The 27,116-nt window shown below is 39.0% G+C and overlaps 1 protein-coding gene across 16 annotated transcripts in view; it reads right to left on the bottom strand.

The window, feature by feature from the left end:
* The window catches only part of DTNB (dystrobrevin beta), a 243,457-nt gene that overhangs the window by 117,037 nt on the left and 99,304 nt on the right, over positions 1–27,116 (bottom strand). For all 16 annotated transcript variants that reach the window (XR_006301093.1, XR_006301094.1, XR_006301095.1 and 13 more), the window contains exon 9: positions 975–1,099. Coding sequence is in view for 13 of the 16 variants with exons in the window: in XM_043604374.1 (XP_043460309.1) it covers positions 975–1,099 (125 nt within the window). In the remaining 3 variants the exon portion in view is untranslated. The remainder of the gene's footprint in view (positions 1–974; positions 1,100–27,116) is intronic.

Genomic DNA, 27,116 nt, shown 5'->3' with positions numbered 1-27,116 from the left:
TCTATTCCAACAGAAAAACTTCTCGACGCCCGAGAAAGACTAATGATCAAAAGCCTACTGACTTTATCCAGGAGGACACATAACATCACCATTTAATTCAAAGTGAAGAAACCAGTTTAGAGGCTGAATCTTAAAGTTTCATTGTTTCTCCTCTTCCTTACTCTTCCTCTTTCTCTACTTCTCTTTTTTGATCCTGTCTGGCTTTCTTTCATTTAGCATGAATATTCAAAGAAAGTAAAAATAAAACACCAGTTTTATTTACAGAATACAATCTTGTGTTTCCTAATTTTCTCTCAATACAAAAAATAAAAATAAAAAAACCAACAAATTAAGTTGATTTTCATTTCCATGTTGTCTGAACCAGTTTTAAACACCTCTGTGGCCATTACAGCCATAGAGAAGAAATGATCACTACCGCTGATTTAAGGAAGAACACGCTAACAACAAAAGGTAACCTTGCTAAAACCAGTTCAATAATTACTCTTCAATATATTAATTAATGTTTCTGTTTGTGATCATTATCACTTAGACTTCAGGGCTCAGGAGCTTCCATGTAAATATTTATGGTGATTTAAATAAATGAAACCTTGAAGTCTTTTTTTTTTAATTTTTTTTTTTTATTTTAACGTTTATTTATTTTTGAGACAGAGAGAGACAGAGCATGAGCAGGGGAGGGGGAAAGAGAGAGGGAGATACAGAATCTGAAACAGGCTCCAGGCTCTGAGCTGCCAGCACAGAGCCCAACGCGGGGCTCAAACTCACGAGCTGTGAGATCATGACCTGAGCCGAAGTCGGACGCTCAACCGACTGAGCCACCCAGGTGCCCCAAAATCTTGAAGTCTTAAGCTCCCCAAAAGTAAAGTAAAAACCAGAAGGTTAAATGTTCATGTTAGGTAAGTTGGCTGTGATCCAAAAGAATTCAGCAAGGTCTCCATTTCAGTATAATCCATATCCATATCCAGGTGTATACTTACACTATATTTGCAAGGTCAAGTGGTTTCTCTGGTTGCTCAGGAAAAACAGGATGTGGGGGTTCTCTGGTGGGTACACACCCCAAAGATTTACTAATTGCATGGCTCAGCTTCTTTGCAGGGGATTTCTGTGTCAAAGTAGAAAATAAGGAAATAAGAAATTAAATCTTCAAAATAATGAAAAGGTATTTCCAAAGAACTTGGTGACAAGAACTAAAGAAAATATCTTTTAAATACAAACTAAGTTGCATTATAATCAACCTTACCGGGCCTTACAGAATGGGACCTACAGTTGTCCCAAGGTCATTTGTGGTCCTTCATTTTTATACTTACTCCCTCATTTCTACCATGCAATCAGACTATAAAGTTAACGTTAACTTTCCTTTTGAACATCTCTCTGTGCCCTTTGCATGAACTCTCTCTTCTGATGCTTCTGGATCATTTTTGGTAAGATGTTACAGTTAATTTCCCAATCAGAGTCAGAAATTTTTGGTGGACTAAAATACTAAAAGGCTAAGATAATGCTGAGAGCTCGTGGCTTTTGAATGTTAGCAAATTAGCTGACGAAGTCACATCCCAAAACATGCCTATTAAGAGAATATTCCCAAAATAAACGTGAGGCAGAACATTTGGTGCTAAGGGTCTGGCTATGTATACAGACACAGATGAGTGCCCTCACATAGACAGGCAGTCAGCATCAGACCCGTGACTCTAAATTCAGATATGCGGAAGGTACAAGAATAAGTTGGCATACTAATACATTTCTCTGTAAGGTAGAACCACACACGCCAAATCCAAAGACTATCAAGTCTAAGATGTATCAGTAAATATACACACTAGTAAACAATATGCCACAATTAAATTATTCAGAACATTCACATTGGAAACCCATATATAAAGGAAGCTCTTCATATATTGATTTTATTGCCCACCCAATTCCCTTTAAATAACACATTTGTCTGAAATTTCTTGGCAGGATGTTAAATGCAAAAAGGTGTAAATATTTCATTCTACTCTCTCTGCAACATATTACCATATGTAGCACTCTAATTGAAAAACAGAACTTGTTTGCAGCCATGTGCCTTATCGATATCACATCTCCACTTAACTTTTTATATGCTACTTGCACGTATTTAACACAAAATAAGCAAAACTCTTTGCCTTTAAGACTATGAAGGGAAAGTTATTCAACACCTTGTTTATGACACGGACTAAATAATACCAATTTCTTCAGAAACTTCATATATTGGCTCCAAATCACCTACCACTAACCCCTTCCACACATTAAATTCTGAGCAAAGCCTAAATGTATTTCCTAAAAAGCGTATGAAGCTAAACAAAGCAAAAACCTGAAAATCCCCCCTAAGTGCCCTCCATTTCCCCTTTGCTCAACAGGCTGAAATGTGACTTGATCCTCCCCTCTGACTTCTACACTGTCCCCAGACCTCACATCACTTCTCTGTTTAACATCTTTCAAAGACTCCTAATCACTTATAGAATAAGATCTAAGTACCCACCATCACATTCCACATAAAAGCTTTCCTACCTGGCTCCCGCCTCTCCTCACACTAGCATAAATGACAAGCTGCTCAGTTAGCCCCAAACACCATGTTCTCTTAGGTCTCTGTACCTTGGCGTGTGCCTTTCTGAGATCACCTTTTGCCAGTCTATTTTTCTGTAAATTTTCTGCTCATCTCTCAAGACTGCTTGCAAGTCTTGCTCCGGGCAGACTTTTCTCACAGTTTCATAAGCCAGAGACCACCTTTCCAAGCTTACTGTGCACAAATTTCCACTGTTATGCTAACGATGCTATCATGCACTTTTTAATTCATGTGCCTATTTCTGTGAAACTGGTGCTCCTGAAAGGTAGGATCTACATGTTAATCATGTGTATAGTTCCAGGATCTGTTCCATAATGGAATATGTTATTTGAACAACTGGCCTAGATGAATTTTCTAGACTGCTTTTTCCTGATCAAACCATATAAACTTATTTCTTGAGTTACAACACAAGTAGGAGAGAGAGGACATCAGAGAATACCTTAATTCACCTTTACAACTAAACACTACATCTGTGATCCATGTATTAATTTCATGATATTTTGCTGTCTGAGAACCCCCTGGGCCATTAATTCGTGTAGTCTATGAGATGGATTATCATACAGACTGCTTTAGCTGCATCCTGAGCAAAAACAACCATGAAATCACAGGTTTCACATGTATATTTTATAATGAACATTAAAATAACTACATAACTATTAAAATAAAAAATGGCTCCCTCTGTACCACCTAATAATCTCTAGTAGTGTGCTTGTAATTCATTTGAAAATACTGCTTTAAAGTCAAGGCTTAAGATCAGATCCAACTTTGAGTCTCAAAAATATAGATAGGGAGGTAAAATTAATACATCAAAGTCAATTCTAAATAATTAGAACATATCATGAGTTTTGACATGTATGGAAAGGGAAAAAGACTGAGAATAAATATACATATTCAGGAATTACAATATTAACTAAGGGCTAGGACCAAACCAAAGAGGATATATTACTCTGAAAATGTTATTTGTTTATTATTTTAAGTAAGTTCCACACCCAACGTAGGGCTTGAACTCATGACCCTGAGATCAAGAGTTGCATGCTCTACTGACTGAGCCAGCCCGGCGCCCTTACTCCGAAAATTGTAAAGACATGCATTCAGTTAGGTTGTCTAAATATGTAAATAAATGACTTCCTTACAAAGATAAATTATGATATGGACCTGAAGTGAATTTTGCTATCTAGTTAGTTTAGGAGGCTAAGATTAATAAAGCCTGTAAGCATGAATCCAAAAACGGCTTTAAGCACCAAGATAGGGACATTACCTCTCAGGCTCCCGGACCTGTAGGACAATGCCCAGGACTTGGCAGTCAGTCACCAAATATTTACAGAGGTGAAGGAGGGAGTGAGGAAGGAAGAAAGGCAGGCGAGGCGCAGGGACTGGTGTCTTCCACACCTGGTGTAAAATACTCTGCAAGAGATGCCACTTTCTGTCTCTGTACCTTTCCCCTCACTTGGACTCTAAAACTGATAAATATATGGAGAAGCCTTAACCTAAAAAAGTAAATCTCTTCTAATCACTCTGAGGTGATGATTTTCAAACTTCGTCCGTTTTTGATACCTTAATCCACATTAGTCAATTTCAAAACATTTCCTACCATTTCTTCAAAATACTACAGGGTACGATTAAAGAAGTCTATATCAGAGTGTATAAAATGTGTATGTGCAGTTTAAAAAGTTATAAAATAAATACCCACCTACCCACTAGTGTGCCTGAGAAACCGAAATATGGTTGTCACTCTGAAGCCTTGCTGTGGGATCTTAGGCTAAGAGCCCCCTCCCACCTCACTTGCTCCTCTGCTGGTAACCTGTATTCTGGATTTTGTATTAATCATGTCCTTGATTTTACTACTTTGGTGATTATGCATAAATACATGATTTAATACGTTTAAAACCTATATAGACTTACATAGATATATTTTTCTACAACTTGCTGCTCTCGCTTAAAATGACATTACAAATCATCCCTATTGATACATGTCACATTCATTTTTTCACCAACTGACTGTATGTCATTGCTTAATTATATCATAATCCATTCCACTGCTAATAAACACTTGGGTTGTTTTCATTTTTTCCCTCTCACAGTGTTGCCATAAGCTTTCTTGTCTAAGTCTCCTGGTAGCCATGTGTAAGAGTTTATCAGAGTGCAATTACTGGATCGAGTTATACACATTCAATTTCACTAGGCACTCGCCACTTGTTTTCACATAGTGGTTACACTAATTTCCATTCCCATCAGCTGTGTGAGAGACTTCCTAAATCTCCACGTTCTGGCTAACCTTTGTTATTGTCAGACATTTTAACATTTGCCAATCTAATGGGTGATAAATGATTTTAATTTGCAACCCTGACTGCCAAAAAGATTGAGCATCTTTTCCAATATTTACAAGCCAGTTGGTTTCTTCCTCTGTGAAATGCCTACTCCTGTCTTTGGTGTAGTGTTACATAGGGTTGCCTTTCTCTTATGGATTTGTAAGAGTTGTTTATATTTTTTTGTGGAAGACCTATGGAAGTTAGATCTTGCAAATAACTCCTACTTCATTTGTTTTTGACTAACAGTCATATTTTTTTAGGAAGTTTTTGTTTGATTTGGTTTTAATTTTGGAGAGAGAGTGTGAGAGCAGGGGAGGGAGGAGGGGAAAAGAGAGAGAGAGGAACAAAGAATCTTAACTAGGCTCTACGCTCAGCATGGAGCCTGACAAGAGGCTCGATCCTACAACCCCGGGATCAGGACCTAAGCTGAAATCAAGAGTTGGATGTGTAACCAACTGAGCCATCCAGGCTTCCCAACCACATTAACCATTTTAAAGTGTACAGTTTACCAGTAAAGTACATTCACATGGTTGTGCAAACAATCTCCAAAATTTTTTCATTCTGCCAATCTGAAACTCTATACTCATTAAACAACCCCTCATTTCCCCCTGCCCTGAGCCCCTGGCAATCACCAGTCTTCTTTTTGTTCCTATGAACTCTCTACTATCTATCTATTACTATAGATAACCTCATATAAGTGGAATCCTACAGTATTTGCCTTTTTGTGACTGGCTTCAGATACTTAGAATAATGTCTTCAAGGTTCATCCACGTTGGAGCATGTATCAGAATTTCTCCCATTGTCAAGGCTGAAAAATATTCCATCATATATACTGCATTTTGTATACCCATTCATCCATCAATGGACACATGAGTTGTTTCCAAGTTTCAGCTATTGTAAATAATGCTGTTACGAACATGGGTGTACAAGTATCTCAAGACTATGCTTTCTTTTGGTATATACCCACAAGTAGAATCATTGGTAATTCTATTTTTAATTTTTTAAGGAACCTTCATGCTGGTTTCCATAGTGGCTGCATCATTTTACATTCCACCAAAGATGGGTCCTAATTTCCTTACACGCTCACCAACACTTCTTTTTAAATACTAACCATCCTAATATATGTGAGGAATATTTTATTGTGGTTTTGATTTGCAATTTTCTAATGATTAGTGATGTCATATATCTTTTCATATGCTTGTTAGCCATTTATTTATTTATTTTATTTTTTTTATTTAAAAAAAATTTTTTTTTCAACGTTTATTTATTTGTGGGACAGAGAGAGACAGAGCATGAACAGGGGAGGGGCAGAGAAAGAGGGAGACACAGAATCGGAAACAGGCTCCAGGGTCTGAGCCATCAGCCCAGAGCCCGACGCGGGGCTCGAACTCACAGACCGCGAGATCGCGACCTGGCTGAAGTCGGAAGCTCAACCGACTGTGCCACCCAGGCGCCCCTATTTTTTTAAAGTTTATTTATTTTTGAGAGACAGAGAGAGACAGAGCATGAGCAGGAGAGGGGCAGAGAGAGAATCTGAAGCAGGCTCCAGGCTCTGAGCTGCCAGCACAGAGCCTGACGCGGGATTTGAACTCACAAACTGAGATCATGCCCCGAGCCGAGAAGTCGGACACTTAACCAGCTGAGCCACCCAGGTGCCCCAGCCACTTATTTTTTTAAGGAAATAAAAGTTTTATTGAATACATCACAAGGAAGCAGCAAGCTGGACAGCAAAGGAGAGGTTGTCTGCCACTTGCTACCCATTTTTATATCATCTTTGAGAAATGTCCATTCAAGTCCTTAGCCTATTTTTCAATTGAGTTGCTTGTTTTTTGTTGTTGAGTTACAGGAGTTCTATAAATTCTGGATATGAACCCCTAATCAGATATACAATTTGCAAATATTTTCTCCCATTCCATCGTTTGCCTTTTCACTATGTTGTGTTTATGTCCTTTGATACAAAGAAGTTTTTAGTTCTACTGATTTATCTGGAGATTCTTTCAGGCTTCCTACACTGACAGTCATCATCAAATAATGGCAATTTGGTTTCCTTTCAATTCAAACATCTTTTCCTTGTTTATTATGCAGCATGGGACTACCGATAAAATGCTGAACAGAAGCAGTGATGGCAAGCCTCTTTGTTTTGTTTTCAATCTTAAATAATTTCAACATTTCACCAGTAAAAATAATAGATACTATCAGTTTTTATAAATATCCTATATTAGGTTAAGGAAGTTCCTTCTATTTCTAGGTTGCTAAGGTTTTTTGTTTTGAAACTGTTTTCGGGTGTGTGTGTATACGTGTGTGTGTGTGTGTGTGTGTGTGTGTGTGTGTGTGTGTGTGTGTATTTAAATTATCAATGGATATTGGGTATTATTAAATGTCCTCTATAAGTCTTTTGAGATGATTATATGGACTTAATCCATCAATCTATGAATTTGGTTGTTATAATAATTTATCTCTAATTGCTGGAATAAAACCAGGGTGATCAGGCTGTAGTATCTTTTGTACACACTGCTGGAATCAGTTTCATAGTATTTTGTTTAGGCTTTTATTTCTGTTCATGAAAACATAAGTTTCCTTTCTTGCTGTCCTATGAGGTTTTGGTATCAAGGTTCTTCTGGCCTCAAGAATGAAACTGGAATGCTCATTATTTTTTCTGGAATCTGGGAAATGTTACATAATATTGGAATTCATCTTTTCTTTGAGTGCTTGTTGAAACTCATGTCAAGTCATTTGGGCCTGGTTGTTTACTTTGTAAAGATTTTATGCTACTAATTCAAATTCTTTAATGATTATACCACTATTTGGGGTTTTTATTCCATTTTGAACCAGTTTTGGTAAGAAGGATTGTGTTAGGAATTTGTTCATTTCAACTAAGTTTTCAGTAACCAACGTACCAGTTTTCTTGTCATCTTTCCGTTACTGATTCTTAAGTCAAATGTACTATAGTCACAGAATATAGTCTGTGATACTAATTCTTTCGAGGCTTCCTTAATGTGGTCAATTTTTTTTGTGTTTGAAAAAAATGTGTAATTAATGGATACACTCAAACTTCCTATGGTCTGTGTTTTGTCTAATGATTCTAACAGTTGTTGAGGGAAGTGTGTTAAAATTACCCATTTTAACAACGTATTTTTCAACTTCTTATTGTGCCTCTATTATTTATGTATTTTACAGCTACATTAGTAAAGGTGTATTTGTGGAGAACTTTTAAATTTTAACACTTATTTATTTTTGAGAGACAGAACAAGGCAGAGCACGAGCGGGGGAGGGCCAAAGAGGAGCGGAGGGGACACAGAATCCGAAGCAGGCTCCAGGCTCTGAGCTGTCAGCACAGAGCCTGATGTGGGCTCAAACCCACAGATGGTGAGATCATGACCTGAGCCGAAGTCGGACACTTAACCAACTGAGCCACCCACGTGCCCCATGTGGAGAATTGTTAACTGCATCCTTTATCTTTGGCAAACTAGCTCTGGTTAAAAAACAAAAAACAAAAAACAACTTTATTGTGATCAAGCATAGTGTAAAATGTACCATTTTAGCCTCTCTGGTAAAAAATTTTTGCCCTGTAATCTATTTTCTGAAATTAATATAGTTTCACTAAATTTCTCTTGGTTGGTACTTTGCGTGGTATGTCTTTTTTTATCCTTAACATTCAACCTTTCTGTTTGTTTGTTTGTTTGTTTACTGTTTCTTATAAGCAGCATGAAGTCACATAGAAAAATAATAATAACCATTTGATTATTATCAAATGGCGCCTGGGTGGCTCAGTCAGTTAAGCATCTGACTCTTGATCTTGGCTCTTGGTTCAGGTCGTGATCTCACAGTTTTTGAGTTCGAGCCCCACATCAGGTTCTGCACTGATGGCCTGGAGCCTGCTTGGGATTCTGTCTCTCCTCTCTGCCCTTCCCCTACTTGTGCATGCACGTGCTCGCTCTCTCTCTCCTCTCAAAATAAACTTAAAAAAAAATTTTTTTTTTAAGTATCTATTTGACAAGGGGCGCCTGGGTGGCTTAGTCGGTTAAGCGTCTGACTTTGGCTCAGGTCATGATCTCACAGTTTGTGAGTTCGAGCCCCTCGTCGGGCTCTGTGCTGACAGCTCAGAGCCTGGAGCCTACTTTGGATTCTGTGTCTCCTTCTCTCTGCCCCTCCCCCACTTGTGCTCTGTCTCTGTCTCTCAAAAATAAATAAATGTAAAAAAAAATTTTTTTAAATATCTATTTGACAACTGCTGCTTTTTATCTGGAAAATTTAATTTGCTGATTACTAATATACTTTTACTTATTTCTATACCTTATTATATCACTTGGTTTATTATTTATGTCATTATTTTCCCTACATCTTTATCTTTTCTTACTTTTTAGGTTTTTTCTTTTTCTCATTTTGTTTTCCTTTTCTGGCAATTATACTCTTTGAGTCCACTTTTTTAGTGGTTGCTTTTTGTTATTTGTTTTTTTTCCTGAACTAGAAGCAATGGTTATTAAGAATGTAATGTCGGGGCGTCTGAGTGGCTCAGTCAGTTAAGCATCCAACTTTGGCTCAGGCCATGACCTCGCAGTTCATGAGTTTGAGCCCTGTGTCGGGCTCTGGACTAACAGCTTGGAGCCTGGAATGTGCTTCAGATTCTGTGTCTTCCTCTCTCTCTGCCCCTCCCCAGCTTGCACTATGTCTCTCTCAAAAATAAAATAATTTTAAAAAATTTTAAAAAAAGAATGTAGGGTCAAGTTCCTGAGGGTGCTTTGCACGCAAAGTAAGGCTCATTTAACCCTCCCAACAGTCTTATGAATTAGGTGTTAACAGTCTCAATTTTATAGGTGTAGAAACTAAAGCTCATATAAACTAGGCATGTCTGATTCTTTTCACAGTATAACACAGCCTCTCAACAGGTAAAATCACTCAGAGAAAAGAACACATAGAGATTGGGAGGGACGGCCCCGGACAGTGAGACATTCTTCTTGCAAGGAGTCAGCAACAGACTGGGGACACCAAGCACCAGCATGGAGGTCGTGAAGGAGAAGCCTGGCTGAGGGATGGGACACAGAGTTTCCAACTGAGAAGCAGACTCCAAGTTAGGGAGGGAGAAGTGCCTTGCGCTGTTACTGCTGCCCTGTATGCTCCTGCACCAGGGCTAAAACTTGCTTTCCTCAGATAACTGTGGACCAGGCACTAAGACACCCCCCCAATTTTTGTTGCTGCTGTTGAGCTCAGATGATGGTATTTTCAATCAGCCTCAAGCTAATTGCTTGCACAGCACAGGCTTCAGCTCAGCTCAGGGCACATGCTGACAGGCCCTGACACTTGGGAGCACAACAGCCTAATGGAAAAAGCTCAGGATTGGTGCCTCGGAGGCCATTTCTGTCATGTTCGCTTCAAATTACTCTCTCTGAGTCCATCATCCTGAGCTCCAAGCCACCACGGAGGGGATCCAAGCAGAAACATAAGCCTATTAAATCCTCAGACAAGCCAGGAACCTCCACTAACTATTTTAACATGAACACTTACCACAATCTTAATTAGCATCTGTACTCTCACTCTGTTAACTTAAAATCCTTTCCCTCTACTCATACCTCAGCCACATTCGTGTCATCGTTGATTAGTTCTCTAGCTGCATCTTATGTCAAGCCCACCAAAATTAGTTGATTATTATTATTATTTTACACATGATGCTTATTTACATTTACCCACATTTACCAATTCTTCTTGTATCCCATTTCTTCCTTATTGCTTCAATCTATTTTTTCCCAAAAGTATATACTTTATTGTTCCTTCAGCAATGGTCTATGGGGGCAAAGCCACTAAGAATCTTTGCAAAAATAGATCTTTTTTCTTCTTTGCTCTTGAATAGATTAGTTAAGTACAGAATTCTAAGTTGATCTTCTTGCTCTATCCTTTAATTGCCTTTCACATTTTCCATTTCCCTGTATCTGTGTTCAATATTCTGTATCCTGGTTAATTTCTTCAGATCTGTTTCCCATTTCTTAATTTTTGCTGTAGCTGTCTCTAATCTGCCATTTAACCTCTAATGAACCTTAATATTTTTATTTCTAGAAGCTCAACTTAGTTCTTTTTCATATTGGCTTGTTCCGTTCTAAAATGTCACTCTTCCTAAATGTACTTCTTTATCTTTTTAAATGTAGAATTTTCTAAAGTTGTTGGCACACTAAAACTCCTATTTTTCTCTTGCTGATAATTTCATAACTCAGTTTGCAATTTTTAATAATGAGTTCACCTTTAGCAGAGACTGCTTTTTGTATGGGAGTCCCATTTGTACCTTCTCCAGCCACTGGAGTATTTTTAGTCCCTCTTTTTCAAGGAGGCTGCTCTTCTAAAGTCCCAGCCTTTACAAAAATATCAGTTCTATTCATCTTGAATGGATCCAAGTTAGATTTCCCATGCCATGGGGGCATTAAACCCCAACCACTGGCCTAAATCCAGTATCCAGTCTGAAACCCCTTGGGACACCACAATTTGGGGTTTAATTTTTGATAGCCAGATATTTCTCTTTTATTCAAGTTCAATTCTGCATTTTAGTTTTGTTGTTGTTACATTTAATCCAACATGCTTATCTGTCACTGGGGATGGAGACTACAGTTAGCTCAGTCTACCATGTTGCTGAAGCCAGCAGTTTTAAGTTGGAGAAACAGAACTTCAGAAGTTGAATTATTCTTGTGCTTCCAAGATAAATGCTACTCATCATGCATCAAATTACTTTTTTTTTTTTTAGAGAGAGAGAGAACACACAAGTGGGGAAGAGGGGCAGAGGGACAGAGGAAGAGAAGAGAATCCTAAGCAGGCTCCATGTTCAGTGCAGAGCCCAATGGGGGTCTTGATCCCATGACCCTGGGATCATGACCTGAGCCAAAAACAAGAGTTGGAAGCTCAACCAACTGAGCCTTTCAGGTGCCACTACTAATTTTTTTATGTAGGATTTGGGCATCTATATTCTTTTTAAAACATATTTATTTATTGTTGAGACAGAGAGCATGAGCAGGGGAGGGGCCAGGGGCAGGGAGGACAGAGGATCCGAAGCAGGCTCTGTGCTGACAGCAGTGAGCCACACACGGGGTTCGACCTCATGAACTGTGAGATCATGACCTTAACTGAATTCAGAAGCTCAACCGACTGAGCCACCCAGATGCCCCTTGGGCATCTATATTCTTAAGTAAGGATGGCTTATTGTTTTCTTTTCTGGTGTTTTCTGGTGCCTATTTGTAGATGGAAGTTATGCTGGCCTAGTAAAATTGGTTAGATGGGTTCCAGTATTTTCTTGTGCTCCACCATAGCAGGTATAAAATGAAAATTATCGATTTCTTGAAGATTTGAGAGAACAACACCTGTAAAACAGTCTGAGCTTGAGGCTTTCTTTAGTGTGTAGATCTGTGATTCTCATTCCAATATTTATGACTGGTTTGTAACCTATTCAGATTTTCTACCTTTTATACTAAATTTGTTAGTATCTGTTTTCCTAGAAAATTGTCCGTTTCATTTAGGTCTTCTGATTCATCAGCATAAAGTTCTTTTAGTCATATTTTTTAGGTTTATTAGTTGTACTTTTTCAGTTTCAGAGTTGATATCTCATTTTGTTTATTTTCTATAATTTTTTGCTAAATTATATACTTAAGGGTATAATAATTCTTCCTTTGTGTATTATTTAAGGACGTAGGCTTAGACATGTGCTTTCCAGTCATTTAATTTTGATAATTTTGATTATCCATTATCTTTACCCCACAAGTTTAGAACTCCAGATGTGGATACAGGTTATTTCTTCTCTCTGTTGTTGATTTCTACTTTTACTGCACTGGGGTCGGGGAATGCTCCACTCTGACACAAGGCCAGAAGGAGAGGAGGGGCTGGGGCATGGGGACACTGGAAGGAAAAAGCTTCACAAGCAGAGTCAGTGGGAGGAATGGCAAGAAGTACAGTGTGCTGGGAGCGGAGCAAAGAGGAGAGAGGAGGCAGCAGAGCTTGGGTGGTGTAGGGCCTTCACCCCAAATGAGGTGGGAAGCCGGAGGAGTGTGTGGAACGGGCAAGGATGTGAGGTGTCTCATAGGATCGTTGTGACTGCTATACTTAGAACAGACTGAAGGTCACAAGTGCAGAATGAGGGACACCATGGAGAAAGGCTCCACAATAATTTCAAAATGTATATATTTATACACATACATAAATAGACATGCAGTTATTAAAAGCAAGACAAATAGGCTCACAACTGAGAGCAACTCTTGTAAATTATACCTTTTGGTAGCATTTTGAACTCCCATTTTGTCCCTTCCAATGTTGTTTGCCTTGTTTTGTCTCATATTAATATTTTATACTGCCTTTTTTGTCCCTTTGTCAACTTTTGAATCCTTGCCTAAAACACCATATTGTGTGCTTTTTGTTGTTGTTGTTTTGTTAAATCTGAGTTTTTACCTCTTAAGTAGGTGAGTTTAATTCATTTTCATTTATTGTAATTATTGATATGTATGTTTAAATTTATTCATAGCAACTTATTTTGTGCTTTGTATTTACCATGGTCTTCTTTTTTTCTACTTTCACGTCTCCTTTTGGATTGTTCCAGTTTGTGTTACAGTTTTTCTTCTAATAGTTTTAAGGGTCTAGATTTTTTTTTTTTTTTTGCTTTGAATGACTGATTTATTCTTTTTTTCTTTTGATTTCTTTTTTTTTAATTTTTATTTATTTTTTTAATTTACCTCCAAGTTAGTTAGCAGATGGTACAACAATGATTTCAGGAGTAGATTCCTTAATGCCCCTTACCCATTCAGCCCTTCCCCCCTCCCCAAACCCCTCCAGTAACCCTCCATTTGTTCTCCATATTTAAGAGTCTCTTACATTTTGTTCCCTTCTAAGGGTCTAGATTTTATATCGAATTCTAGTAGCTGCCCTTACATTTTTAATGCGCATATTTTCTTATAGAGTTGATTACATTTTATCATCCTCCTCCTGCAATCCTATGCATGCTTTTATTTCCTTTTCACTCCACCTAAGCACAAATTCCATGTTGCTATCTTTGCTGATTAAAGTTACAACTTGCTAAAAGTCATTTTCTCTTTTACAACCAATGTTTACTCAGATTTAACATTGTTTTCCTGCTTTCTCTGCTTCTTCTTTTCTCTTTTATCCTATTGCTACCTTCTTGGTTCATTTTTTGTTTTTTTTTTCTTACTGCAGTGTATCTATCTTTAAATTAGTTCTTTCAGCAAAGGGCTGTCAAAGTCCTTCAAGTCTAAAAATGTTATTATGAGGGCCCTCACTGTTGAAAGATAGTGTGGGCAGAAACAGAATTTAGGTTCTGATTTATTTTCTCTCAGCATCTTTAAGACACTGTGCTACTGTTTTCTTAAAACCAGAGATTAAATCTAATATTATCTGGATTCTCATTCTTTTGTAGACCATCAGTCTTTTCTCTCTGGTATCTCTTTGGGATTTCTCTTCTTCATTATCACCGGGATGTATATAGGTGTTGTTTTGTGTTGTTCCTTTTAAAATATATTCTTCTTGACATGTAGTAGGCTCTTTACACTTAAGGGCTTGCACTTTTTCAGTTCTTACAACTCCTATTAGATAAATATTGTAACTTCTACATGGTCCTAAATGCCTCACCCTTTGTTTCAAACTCTTATCTCTTGATGCTGAGTTTTGAGAGAATTTCTCACCCTATTTTAGTCCACTAATTTGTTCACAGTTATATCCAGTTTGCTATAATCTATCCAATGAGCTTGTTCAACAACCATATTTTTCATTTTAATTACTGTTGACCATTTCATAACCTCTGTTTCTTGGAAGCATGGAAGCATGGAAGCATGCTTGGAAGCATGGAAGTCTATCCTTGGTCCTCTAGGAAAATTAAATTGACCTATTTTTAAAGTTTCTTTCTCTTCTCATTGTTCTGCTTCCTAATGTGTTGTTCTCCTATTTTTATTTCACAGTGCTAGGCTTTTTCTGGTGTTTTATGGTTCTTGGCCAGGCAAACATCTCCCACAGGGACTGTTCAGCTGCCACCTTAGCCAGCAGTGGCCTTCCGGCCAGAGGATCTCATGCGAAATCTGTTCTGACAAAGTAGGCAGATCAGCTTCGGGGTCCCGGCAGTAGTGATGACCTCAAACAGGCAGTGGGAGCAGCTCATTTCTGCAACTTCTCATTTAATGTATACCTTCTCTGCTTAAAGATGTCTTATGGCTTCAGGTCTGGAACATTCTTTTTCTTTTCTTTTTTTTTTTTTTAAGTTTTTACTTATTTATTTGAAAGAGAGAGGGAGCATGCACATGCAAGCTGGGAAAGGGCAGAGAGAGCAGGAGAGGGAAAATTCCAAGCGGGCTCCCCGCTGTCAGTGCAGAGCGTGACGCGGGGCTCAATCTCACAAACCGTGAGATCAGGACCTGAGCTGAAATCAAGAGCCAGACACTTAACCGCTTTACTGACTGAGCCACCCAGGCACCCTTCCTTTTCTTTTCAATCTTTAAAGGGAATTTATTCATCTAACTTAAAGTTTTATTATTTCTATGGGTTTGGTGCAGAAGAAGGAAGAAGCAGTGTTTGGTCAACCATCTCAAAACTAGATCTATTACTTCTTTAAATACAGTCTGTCTGCATTCTCCTCAGCCTCTTTCTGGGATTCTTATTAAATGGCAATCTTCCATTTATCCTCCATGTCTTAACTGTTTTTTTCTATTACTTTATCCTTTTGCAATGTGCTTAGGAACATTTCTCTGCTCTAGTTTCCAGCTCACAAATTTGCTCTTTAGCTGGAAACACTGTCAATTAGCCCATGTAATGAATCTTATTTTGACAATCAAAATTGTAATTTCCCAGATCAATACTTAATTGTGTTTGGTAGATAAAATAACGGATCACCTCTCACCAAAGGTTTCAACTATACATATTATAAAATCTGTTCTATTTATTCTATTAATTCTATGTCTGAGATAAATTCTTCTGTTATCTCCTCTGCAAGGTGTGTTCCTCTGGTTTTTGGTGATTTCTAGCAAAGTGCTCATTTTTGTTGTCAAGGCTCTGTTCAGACAGTCTATCTGTGTGCACTACCTACTCAGAAGGAAGACGTGTCTTCAGTGAGAGTGGCAGGGGCACAGGAGGTACCACCTCATGGAAAGACTTTGTATCTAGTCTTCAGAGCATGGGAGCTTCTTATTCTGGAATTCATCAAGCACCTGGAACTCAGCCCTGTCTCTCCAACCCCAGTTCCTATATACACTACACCTGCCTGAGACACCTCCATCACCATGCAATGGTACTGGGATCACTCTGTCAGTGTGCTGAGCCCTTCACAGCTCCCTATAAAAAGTGCTTCCAAGTCGAAATAGACACTATTCTTCTAGATGCTATTCCTATCTTGAGCAGCAATACTTTCCTGACCTTGTTTTGGAAAAAGGTTTTCTTTTGCAAATAGATCCCATGTGCTTTTCATGGGGATTCTTCACAGTCTAGGGCCTGCCACGGGTTTTCCTTCTTTTTTTTTTTTTTACCCCCTCTAGTATACTTGCAGATTATTTTTAAAATTCCAATGTATCATTTCTAAGTAGCTGGGACAAGAAGGAACGGCTACAGCAGGACCTCAGTCCACTGCCTTGAAACAGAATGCCCACTTCTTTTTTTAAGTTAAAATTAATAAAAATTTATTTTGAAAATTTTATAATATCTCTTGTGATATATTATTACTTTTGGTCTTCAGAATAACTACTTCAGAAAGTAAAAAACTCGAATTGCTAAGCTCCAGTTTAACTTAGTTTGTAAAGCTATAATTTTAATTGATTAATGTATGAGAGAAATGTAATCCATGTAATTTTTGTTACTCTTCCAAGATGTAAGAGTATTAGCTCTCTGACAGTTATGAAAGTGTGGTTACGTAAAATAAAATGTAATTAGTTGGCATATGGCTTCTGAAACATGCTTGTAAGTTACAACAATCTCTTAACCCACAAAAAAGGAACCACTGCTATTCCAGCTGGTCCACCAAGAGATGGGGTAGGAAGCAGTACCTACCAAAGAACAGCAGTACCTTGGACTGAGCAGCAAACAGCTTCAGCCCCTCTTTCAGGAGAAAAAGAAGACAGACCTGTGGGAAGTCAGTATCAACAGACTGACCACCTAGGGATGCCATGATCGCCAACACAGTATTTATGGTTCTACACACACTGGGTGACAGTGGCACTTGAAGCACAAACGAGTGCTACATTAAACGCAAGTAAATTAAAACTGAAAAAGTTGTGAATGCGTATAGACAAAAACACAGTTCAACACCACGCCTTGCTCCCAACTGAGTTGCCGTATCAAGCTGACCTGAGTGGAAAGCGTTGTATTTGTGTGGGAGTGGCCCCCTTCACAGTCTACACAGCAGTGAAAAATGTGATGCTGAGTATGGACTGTCCTATAAAACATCAGTTTGATACCATGGATAGAATCTTCCTTCTCTGTAGCTCTAACTGGCAGTTCATATTCCCTTCCTCTTCAAACAATTTGTTAAGAGTTTTGTTGCTCTATAAGAGAATTAAAACGAATATATTCCTTATAAATGAAGATGTGGATAAACAGTAAGGCTCATACACTGCTGGTGGCAGTACACAGAGGTAAAGCCACCTCAGAAAGCAATTTTGCAATATCTAGTAAAACTGAGGGTGCACAGTGCCCCAAATCAGGGATCCCACCCCTAAAAACACACCTGAGAGAAGTTCCACACCACACAGGATGACCTGCACCAGAAAATCCATTAAAGCTTTGTTTGGAAAAGTAGAAAATTAGAAACAAGTTGAATGGTCAGTCAATAGGAGGGTAAAATGTGGTATATTAACAGAATTAAATCCTATATGGCAATGACAATAACTACAACATAGAGATCATTTAAAAAACAATGTGGGTAAAAAGGAAGCTGCAGAAAAATATATGCACTGTGATATTATTTTGATAAGTTAAAAAATATTAGAAAGAGTCGATACTACCCAAAGCAATCTACATATTCAATGCAATCCCTATCAAAGTAACACCAGCATTCTTCACAGAGCTAGAACAAATAATCCTAAAATTTGTATGGAACCAGAGAAGACCCTGGATAACCAAAGCAATGTTGAAAAAGAAAACCAAAGCAGGAGGCATCACAATCCCAGACTTCAAGCTATACTACAAAGCTGTCATCATACTACAGTATGGTACTGGCACAAGAACAGACACTCGAGATCAATGAAACAGAATAGAGAACCAGAAATGGACCCACAAACGTATGGCCAAGACAAAGAAGGAAAGAATATCCAATGGAATAAAGACAGTCTCTTCAGCAAGTGGTGCTGAGAAAACTGGACAGCAACATGCAGAAGAATGAACCTGGACCACTTTCTTACACCATATGCAAAAATAAACTCAAAATGGATGAAAGACCTCAATGTAAGACAGGAAGCCATCAAAATCCTCAAGGAGAAAACAGGCAAAAACCTTTTTGACCTTGGCCACAGCAACTTCTTACTCAACATGTCTCCAGAGGCAAGGGAAACAAAAACAAAAATGAACTACTGGGACCTCATCAAAATAAAAAGCTTCTGCACAGAGAAGGAAACAATCAGCAAAACTAAAAGGCAACCGACAGAATGGGAGAAGATATTTGCAAATGACATACCAGATAAAGGGTTAGTATCCAAAATCTACAAAGAACTTATCAAACTCAACACCCCAAAAAATAAATAATCCAGTGAAGAAATGGGCAAAAGACATGAATAGACACTTCTCCAAAGAAGACATCCAGATGGCCAACCGACACACGAAAAAATGCTCAATATCACTCATCATCAGGGAAATACAAATCAAAACCACAATGAGATACCACCTTACACCTGTCAGAATGGCTAATATTAACAACTCAGGCAACAATAGATGTTGGCGAGGATGAGGAGAAAGAGGATCTCTTTTGCACTGTTGGTGGGAATGCAAGCTGGTGCAGCTACTCTGGAAAATAATATGGAGGGTCCTCAAAAAACTAAAACTAGAACTACCCTACGACGCAGCAATTGCACTACTAGGCATTTATCCACGGGATACAGGTGCGGTGTTTCGAAGGGACACATGCACCCCCATGTTTATGGCAGCACTATCAACAATAGCCAAAGTATGGAAAGAGCCCAAATGTCTATTGATGGATGAATGGATAAAGAAGATGTGGTATATATATACAATGGGGTATTACTCAGCAATCAAAAAGAATGAAATCTTGCCATTTGCAACTACGTGGATGGAACTGGAGGGTATTATGCTAAGTGAAATTAGTCAGAGAAAGACAAAAATCTTATGACTTCACTCATATGAGGACTTTAAGAGACAAAACAGATGAACATAAGGGAAGGGAAACAAAAATAATATAAAAACAGGGAGGGGCAAAACAGAAGAGACTCATAAATATGGAGAACAAACTGAGGGTTACTGGAGGGGTGGTAGGAGGGGGGATGGGCTAAATGGGTAAGGGGCATTAAGGAATCTAGTCTTGAAATCATTGTTTCACTATATGCTAACTAATTTGGATGTAAATTTTAAAAAATAAAAATTAAAAAAAATTTTAAATGTAATATATATATATGAAAGAATGCTATATATTTTAATAGTCACATACATATGTATAATAAAAAAATACAAAAATATGAATGGAAATACTAAACACCAAAATCACAGTAGAGGTTACCTCTGAGGAGGAAGGAGAATGGGTATGTATTACAGACTTCTTTCCATATCTGTACACAAAAATCTATTTCACTTATTTTGACTGCATATACAGAATTTCATAGGTATGGTTATTATATATCATAACAAAATTTAACCATTTTGCTACTATTGGATATTTTGGCCATTTCCCTTTTGGGGGGTGGGGATGGGCCTCATACAGAGATCCTAATATATTTGGTGCAAATGTTTTTATGGAAGAATTCCTAGATGGGGAATTGTTGGGTCAAAGGTCGTATTCATTTAAAAATCTTATTTTTCAAATGTATCCATTCACACTCCTGCCAAGAATCTTCTAGAGTCCTCTTCTCCACATTGCTACCAGAACTGGATGTTATCAATCTCTAAAGAGTCAGGTGGGCATAAAATGAACATGTCCATGACCTAAAGTAGTTTAAAAACTGGAACAAGTGGGGAAGGCCAACTTTTAGAAAGTTCTTTTTTTTCTTATTTTTTTAAAATTTATTTTTGACAGAGAGAGAGAGAGAGGGAGACACAGAATCCGAAGGAGGCTCCAGGCTCTGAGCTGTCAGCACAGAGCCCGACGCGGGGCTCAAACTCACAGACTGCGAGATCATGACCTGAGCCAAAGTCGGACGCTCAACTGACTGAGACACCCAGGAGCCCCTAGAAAGTTCTTTAATAAACACTAAGGTATAGAGACTAATGACATCCTGAGGACTTACGATATAATGGAACGTACAGACAAATGAACAGATACTTACAGTGGGGTGGTAAGTGCTTTGAAAGAGGTATTCAGTGTACCACAGCAGAGCACAAACAGATATAGAAATCAGCCTGGGAAACCAGGAAAAGAGGCAGCAGCTAAGCTGAATTGTAGAGGCTCTACAGAAGGCGGCAAGGAAGAGGGGGAGGAGAGGAGGAAAGGGGCACCTAGAACAACAGATTCAAAGAAAGGTAAGAAAACATGGTGGAAAAGCACCTGCAAGTAGTTTAATACTGATAGAGTGCTGCCTGCGAGTGAAAACGATAAATAAAAGTCCCAGACCAAAGATACTTGTAAAAGCTTTCAAACATTACTCCGTAAGACAGAACTTCAGTGTGTTATCGATCATTTGATTTACAAGTTGCTTCCAGTATAGACTGAGCAGACAGTTCTCTGGCTCAAAAGCAGTGACAGGTTGCATGGCAAAATAGAAAATGTGACCAATACTTCAGGTTTCAGCAAACAAAGGGTCTAGTCAGCTAAAACAAAAAGAAGCAGAGCACCGAGTACTATGGAAGTAGACTGACAGGCAGTCAGGGCCCCAGGAAAGAGAGGCTGGAGGGCAGAAAGCATGGGGCGAAAGAACCCAGAAGACCTGCCATGTGCTTCTGTGCACAGCAGCGCTGTCCGGAGCCTGGAATGTAACAGGTACTAGAAGTGTTTATTGAAGGATTACCAGGGCAGAGAGCTCTTTGCCTGGCTTAGATCACCACCTGTATGACTATACCTGGTCACCCAATACCTGCAGAGACTTTCACAAATACCGCCACAAGTCGAGGCAGGAGTCAATTAACACCATCCATGATGCAGACATGCCAAAGTCAGGACCGAAGACCACCACCACCACCACTATTAACACTGCTCTAAAATAGCTTCTCAAACTTGCCTGAAGATTAAAAAAAAAAAAAATCCTGGGGTACTCATTTTAAAAATAAAACAAAGCAAAGCAGATTCTTTTGCCTCAACCCAGACCTACTAAGATAAAATTCCCAGGCGTAGGGGCTTGGTACTTTGTATATTTAATAAGCTGCCCAGCAGAGTCTTTTCAGGCAAATTTGGGCAACCGCTACTCTAGAAGTTCCTAAGAAGGCAGAGGTTTTTTTGTTTGTTTTTGTTTTTTAAAGTTGTAACGATTGGAAAATTACTAAGTTAGTTTCCTATAAATGATACAGTTGTCTACTTAGAAGTGGAAGCAAACTGACTGAAACATTATTGGAAACATGTATTGAGAGAAAAGTCAGTAAGGCCTCAAGATGGAAATGTCTATTAGACCACTGAACATAGGAGTTAAGAAGACTGGACTGAAATTAAGAACTGCAGGAATCTATCCATGTCCAGGGGGATCATTTAAAAACCTAGAACTGTGTGAAAAATTCAGAGGGAGGGCACTGAAAGAGAAGAAAACACAGTTCAGGAGAGAATGCCAGGGAACACATATCTGGTTTATCAGAGGTAATCAAAGGTTTAATCAATAACACATGAACATTCCATAATGGAATACTTTGTAGTCACTAAGGGGACAGAGAATGTGAGGAATATACAATACACATGCATTAAACTTCTTTGCAGAAAAAGTTCTCCCCTAAATCTGCACCAACAGATCTCAGAAAGCACCAGACGACAATTCCTGATATATGTGAGTTCACGTAGAAACAGGCAATTCACATTGCTGGATCACTTGGATCTCTGTAATTCTCTCCACACACGGAAGTAGGGTATACATTCTCCAGTTCCGCTCTGGTGGCCAGCTGTCAGAATCAGGAATGATCTAAAGCTGGACAAAGGGCTGTGGGAAGTCATGACCACCAAGAGGAGACCGCTCATTTGAAGAAGCCATTCGGGTTAAGTCATTCATTTCTCTACAGATGGAAAACCACCCTATCATCTCTTTGCTCTAAGAATATTCAGGCTGGTTGGGAAAAAAAGTGTCTTATTGTTCATAAACTATACACCAATCCTTTCTTTGATAAGCATCCATCTTTTTAAACAGCTGGGTCCATTTCAAATATTCTGCTTTCAAACTCAGCACTTTTGCAGCTGTAAATGGATTTAAGAATAAATAGTGCATCCAAATATCATAGTAGAGTGGGGGCGATGTTCAGATGCTGAAAAAAGCAATATTTTAAACATCCCGATCAACCTATTGAAAATGTTGATAAATGCTGTCAGGATATCTCCAGCCTATTCCTTCTATCTCTCAGCTGGCACCAGAAAGTCCACAATTTCAGAGGGAGCTTGGTCAGTGAAGCAGTCAGCTGAGCCATCAGTCAGGAGAACTTCAGGGCCCTTCTCCCCAGACCTTCATACCACAGGGACAGGAGGAAAGATAGGCACCCAGAGCTCTGCACATGCCTGGCAAGGCTTCTCCCAACTAACACTCAGAGCGACAACGCCACGGTCCGCCTTGGACACTATCTGGGGCTGATTCCAGCACAACCTTTGTCGTAAAGTTATCACACCATGCTTGTTCCACAAGAAATCCAAGACTCCCACTTAGATTCTCATTCCTACAAGGCTCTGCAATACCCTTACATGACCCCATCTCACTAATCCTCACTCCCAAATCCTTCTACTTGTCTTCATAGTCCCCATCCCCCAAATCCCTTCTCTGGCAAAGAATCCTCTTCTCTGAGTCTTACTTCACCTTCTTGCCCTGGGAGGAAACCTGGCTTTCCCTGAGGGCTCAACTCCCCCCCACCCAACCAACCCTCCCCCCCTTCACAGCCATTCAAGATGCACCTGCTTTCTCTCTCACACCCTCAAACTGCTGGATCTCCAGCTGTGGATAAGTGCTCCTAGAATCTCACTGCCACTCCCAGATCATTTTCTCTTTTCCTTAAAACCCCAATTTTGAATTGTCACGTCATCGGACCAAAGCATCAGACATCCCTCTGTAGTGGAGTCCAACATTACGGCTGCCATAATTCTTGTTGATTCCAACATCCACATAGAATTGACCCTTCCCATATGCTAGTTATAGGGGGTTGAATGGTGGCCCCCAAAGGATATGTCCAACACCCTGATCTCTGGAACCTGAAAATATTATTCTATATGGCTAAAGAGTGAATGCTACCTACTAAGGCAAAATGCAATTAAGTTAAGGATCTCGTGACTGAAGAGTTTATCCTGGATTATCCGGTTGGCCCGTATGCCAATTACCTGTATCCTCAAAAAATAGACACACAAAGGAAAAGAGAAAGAAGAGGAAATGTGACCAATGAGGCTGTGACTGCGGTGATGCAGCCACAAATCAAGAAAAGCCACCAAAAGTGAGAAGAGACAAAGAATGGTTTAATGTTAGTTTCATGTCAACTTGCTGGGCTACCGGGAGCCTAGATATTTGGTCAGACGTCATTTTGAGTGTTCCTGTGAGGGTGTTTTTAGATGGGATTAACATATACTCCCCTCCCTGCTATAAGTGGGCTTCATCCAATCAGTTTGAAGAGCTGAACAGAAAAAAAGGCTGGCCCTCACCCGAATAAGAGAGTATTCCTCTGGCCAGTCTTTGAACTAGGACACTGGCTTTTTCCTGCCTTCAGACTTGAATCACAACATCTGCTCTATCTGGGTCTGGAGGCTGCCAGCCTTCAAACCCAGACAGGACCTACATTATCAGTTCTACTGGTTTCCAGGACTTCAGACCCACATTGGCTCTACACCATCAGGTCTCCTGGGTCTCCAGCTTGCTGACTCATCATGCACATCCTAAGACTTGTCAGCCTCCATAATTGCATAAACCAATTCCTTATAATAAATCTTTACAGATAAATATATATATAGGTTCTGTTTCTCTGAAGAACTCTAATACAAATGGATCCTTCCCTAGAGTCTGCAGAGAGAGTGTGGCCCTGCTGACATCTTGATTTCAAATCTGTGGTGTCCAGAACTATGACAGAATAAACTCCTGCTTTAAGCTACCAAGTGTATAATAATGTGTTCTGGCAGCTATAGGAAACTTATACACTGGGATTCCTGGAACTCACCTTCAACAACCTTTCCCTCACTCTACATTGGCCACCAGCCTCAGTCACATCCTGGCACATCTTATTGCCAATTACCGTATGTCACCTAAAATCTCAATTTCAAGCGCTCCATTCTCCTACAAACTTCTGTCTAGCTCACTCCTTCAACAGAACTTCAATGCCAGCAGGTCCACTACTCCACTGAGCCTACCAGCTTCACATTGTTCCTTATCTAACCTCAGGGCCTCATTTCTCCTTTAACCAACCTACACTCCATGGCCCGTTATTACATTCATTTCTTTGCATACTCTCCAACCCCTCTTGCCAGCTCTTCCTTTGTCAGACTCTCTGTCGAAACCCCAACTTTATCCACTCATCTCCTTTACCCTCTACACTTTACTGGGGAAGTAAATACACAACTATACTGACTGGTCTGACTTTGGATTTATAACCACCAACCTCAAGTTAGTCATTCCAATCTCAGTTTAAATGTCATCTCTTCAAAAAGGCTTTCCCTGACCAGGTTAAAAAAAAAAAAAATAACAGCTTTTTTGAGATATAATTTACATACCATAAAGCTCACCCTTTTAATATTACAATTCAGTGGTTTTTAGTATACCAAAAGAGTTATACCACCATAACTAATATGTCATTTCAGAACATCTTCTTCACCCCAAAAAAGAAATCCAATACTCATTGGCAGTCAACCCCCATTCCTCCCTTTCCTCAGCCCTTGGCAACCACTTCTCTGTCTCTTTGCATTTGCCGATCCAGATAAATTTCAGATAAATAAAATCCTACAATATGTGACATTTTGTATCTGTCTTCTTTCACCTGGCATAGTTTCAAGGTTCATCTATGTTTTAGCATGTATCAGTACTTCATTTATTTTTATTGTCTAATAATATTTCATTATATTGACATACATTTTTTATCCGTTTGTCAATTGACCAATATTTGGATTATCTCCACTTTTTAGCTATTCTGAATAATGTTGCTATGAACACTCATATACAAGTGTATGTGTGGACATGTATTTTCTCCCAAAGGACAATTTTCACCTAGGAGTGTTGGACCACATCATAACTCTGTTTAACATTCTGAAAGGGACACCTGGGTGGCTCAATAGGTTAAGCATCGGATTTTGGCTCAGGTCTGTGATTTTGATCTCGCAGTCTGTGAGTTTGAGCCCTGCAGCATCAGGCTCTGCGTTGACAGCTCAGAGCCTGGAGCCTGCTTCAGATTCTGTGTCTCCCCATCTCTGCCTTCCCTCCACCCCCACTTACACTCTGTCTCTCTCAAAAATAAACATTAAAAAATTTTAAAACAAACAAACATTCTGGGGAACTACCAAACTGTTTTCCACAATGGAAAAATTTTACATTCCCACCAGCAGTGTACCGGGGTTCCTGTTTCTTCACACCCTCATTAACACTAGTTATTGTCAGTTTTTTCTTATTTTAACCATTGTAGTGGATATGAAGTGCCATGTCATGGTGGGTTTGATTAGATATTTCCCTAATGACTTAACGAGGTTGAGCATCTTTTCATGGGTTTATTGGCCATTTGTATATCTTCTTTGGAGAAATGTCTATTCAGACCTTTTACCCATTTCCCCCCCAAAGTTACCTTACTTTTTTTTTTTCATTACAAAAACACATGACAGAAAATTGGCCATCTCACTTCAGTAGTGTTAAGTATATCCACACTGTTGTGAAACACATCTCCAGAACTTGTTCATCTTGCAAAGCTGAAACTGATTACACGACTCTCCTTCTTTCTTTCCCCCACCCCCAGCTCCTGGTAACCACCACTCTACTTTCCCTATACCCATGTTTAAATTGGGTTATTTGGTGGTTTTGTTGAGTCCGAAGAGTTCTTTATAATTCTGGATACAAGTCCCTTATCAGGTAAGTGATTTGCAAGTATTGGCTCCTTTTCAGTGAATTGTCTTTTTACTTTCTTGCTGGTATCCTTTGAAGCAGCAACTTTGTCATTTCAATGAAGTCCAATTTATCTATTTTTCTTCTGTTGCTTGTACTTTTAGTGTCACATCCAGAAGGTGCAGCATATCCCAAGGTCGTGAAAATCTATGCCTGTGTTTTGTTCTAAGAGTTTCCTGTTTGTAGCTCTTACATTTAGGTCTCTAATCCATTTTTAGTTAATTTTTTATATGGTATAAGGGTAGGAGTCTGGTTTCATTCTTTTGCATGTGGATATCCAATTGTCCCAGCACCATATTTTGAAAAGCCTATTTTTCCCCTCCTGAATGGTCTTATCACCCTTATTGAAAATCTATTGACAACAAATGTAAGAGTTTATTTTTGGACTGTCAACCCTATTTCATTAATCTATACATCTACCCTCATGCAAGTACTACACTGTCTTGATTACTGTTTTACTGATAATATAGGTTTTGGAGTCAGGAAGTATTGAGTCCTCCAACTGTGTTCTTCTTTTTCAAGATTGCTTTGGCTATTTTGGGCCCCTTGCATATCCATATGCATTTAGGATCAGCTTATAGGGTTATGTAAAGATGCAGCTGAGATTTTCATGGAAATCGCATTGAATCTGTAGATAAATTTAGGGAGTACTGTCATCTTAACAATATTGAGTCTTTTGATCTATAAATGTGTAGGCTTTTCTATTTACTTAGGTCTTCTTTAATTACTTTCAATGATGTTTCATAGTTTTCACTGTACGTCTGCTATGCAGCAGGTACCTAAAAAGAATTCGTTATGGGAGTTCCTGTCTACTGGCTTTTGTTTTCTCTGTGTGGTAAGAAAGGAGGTCATCCTTTGAAAGAGAGGGAAGAGTGGGGGTAGATGGCTTTT

Source organism: Prionailurus bengalensis, chromosome A3, assembly GCF_016509475.1.
Source record: "Prionailurus bengalensis isolate Pbe53 chromosome A3, Fcat_Pben_1.1_paternal_pri, whole genome shotgun sequence".
In the NCBI taxonomy this organism is placed as follows: Eukaryota; Metazoa; Chordata; class Mammalia; order Carnivora; family Felidae; genus Prionailurus; species Prionailurus bengalensis.
The sequence above is the reverse complement of the archived record's forward strand: the minus strand, read 5'-3'. Positions and strand labels throughout refer to the sequence as shown.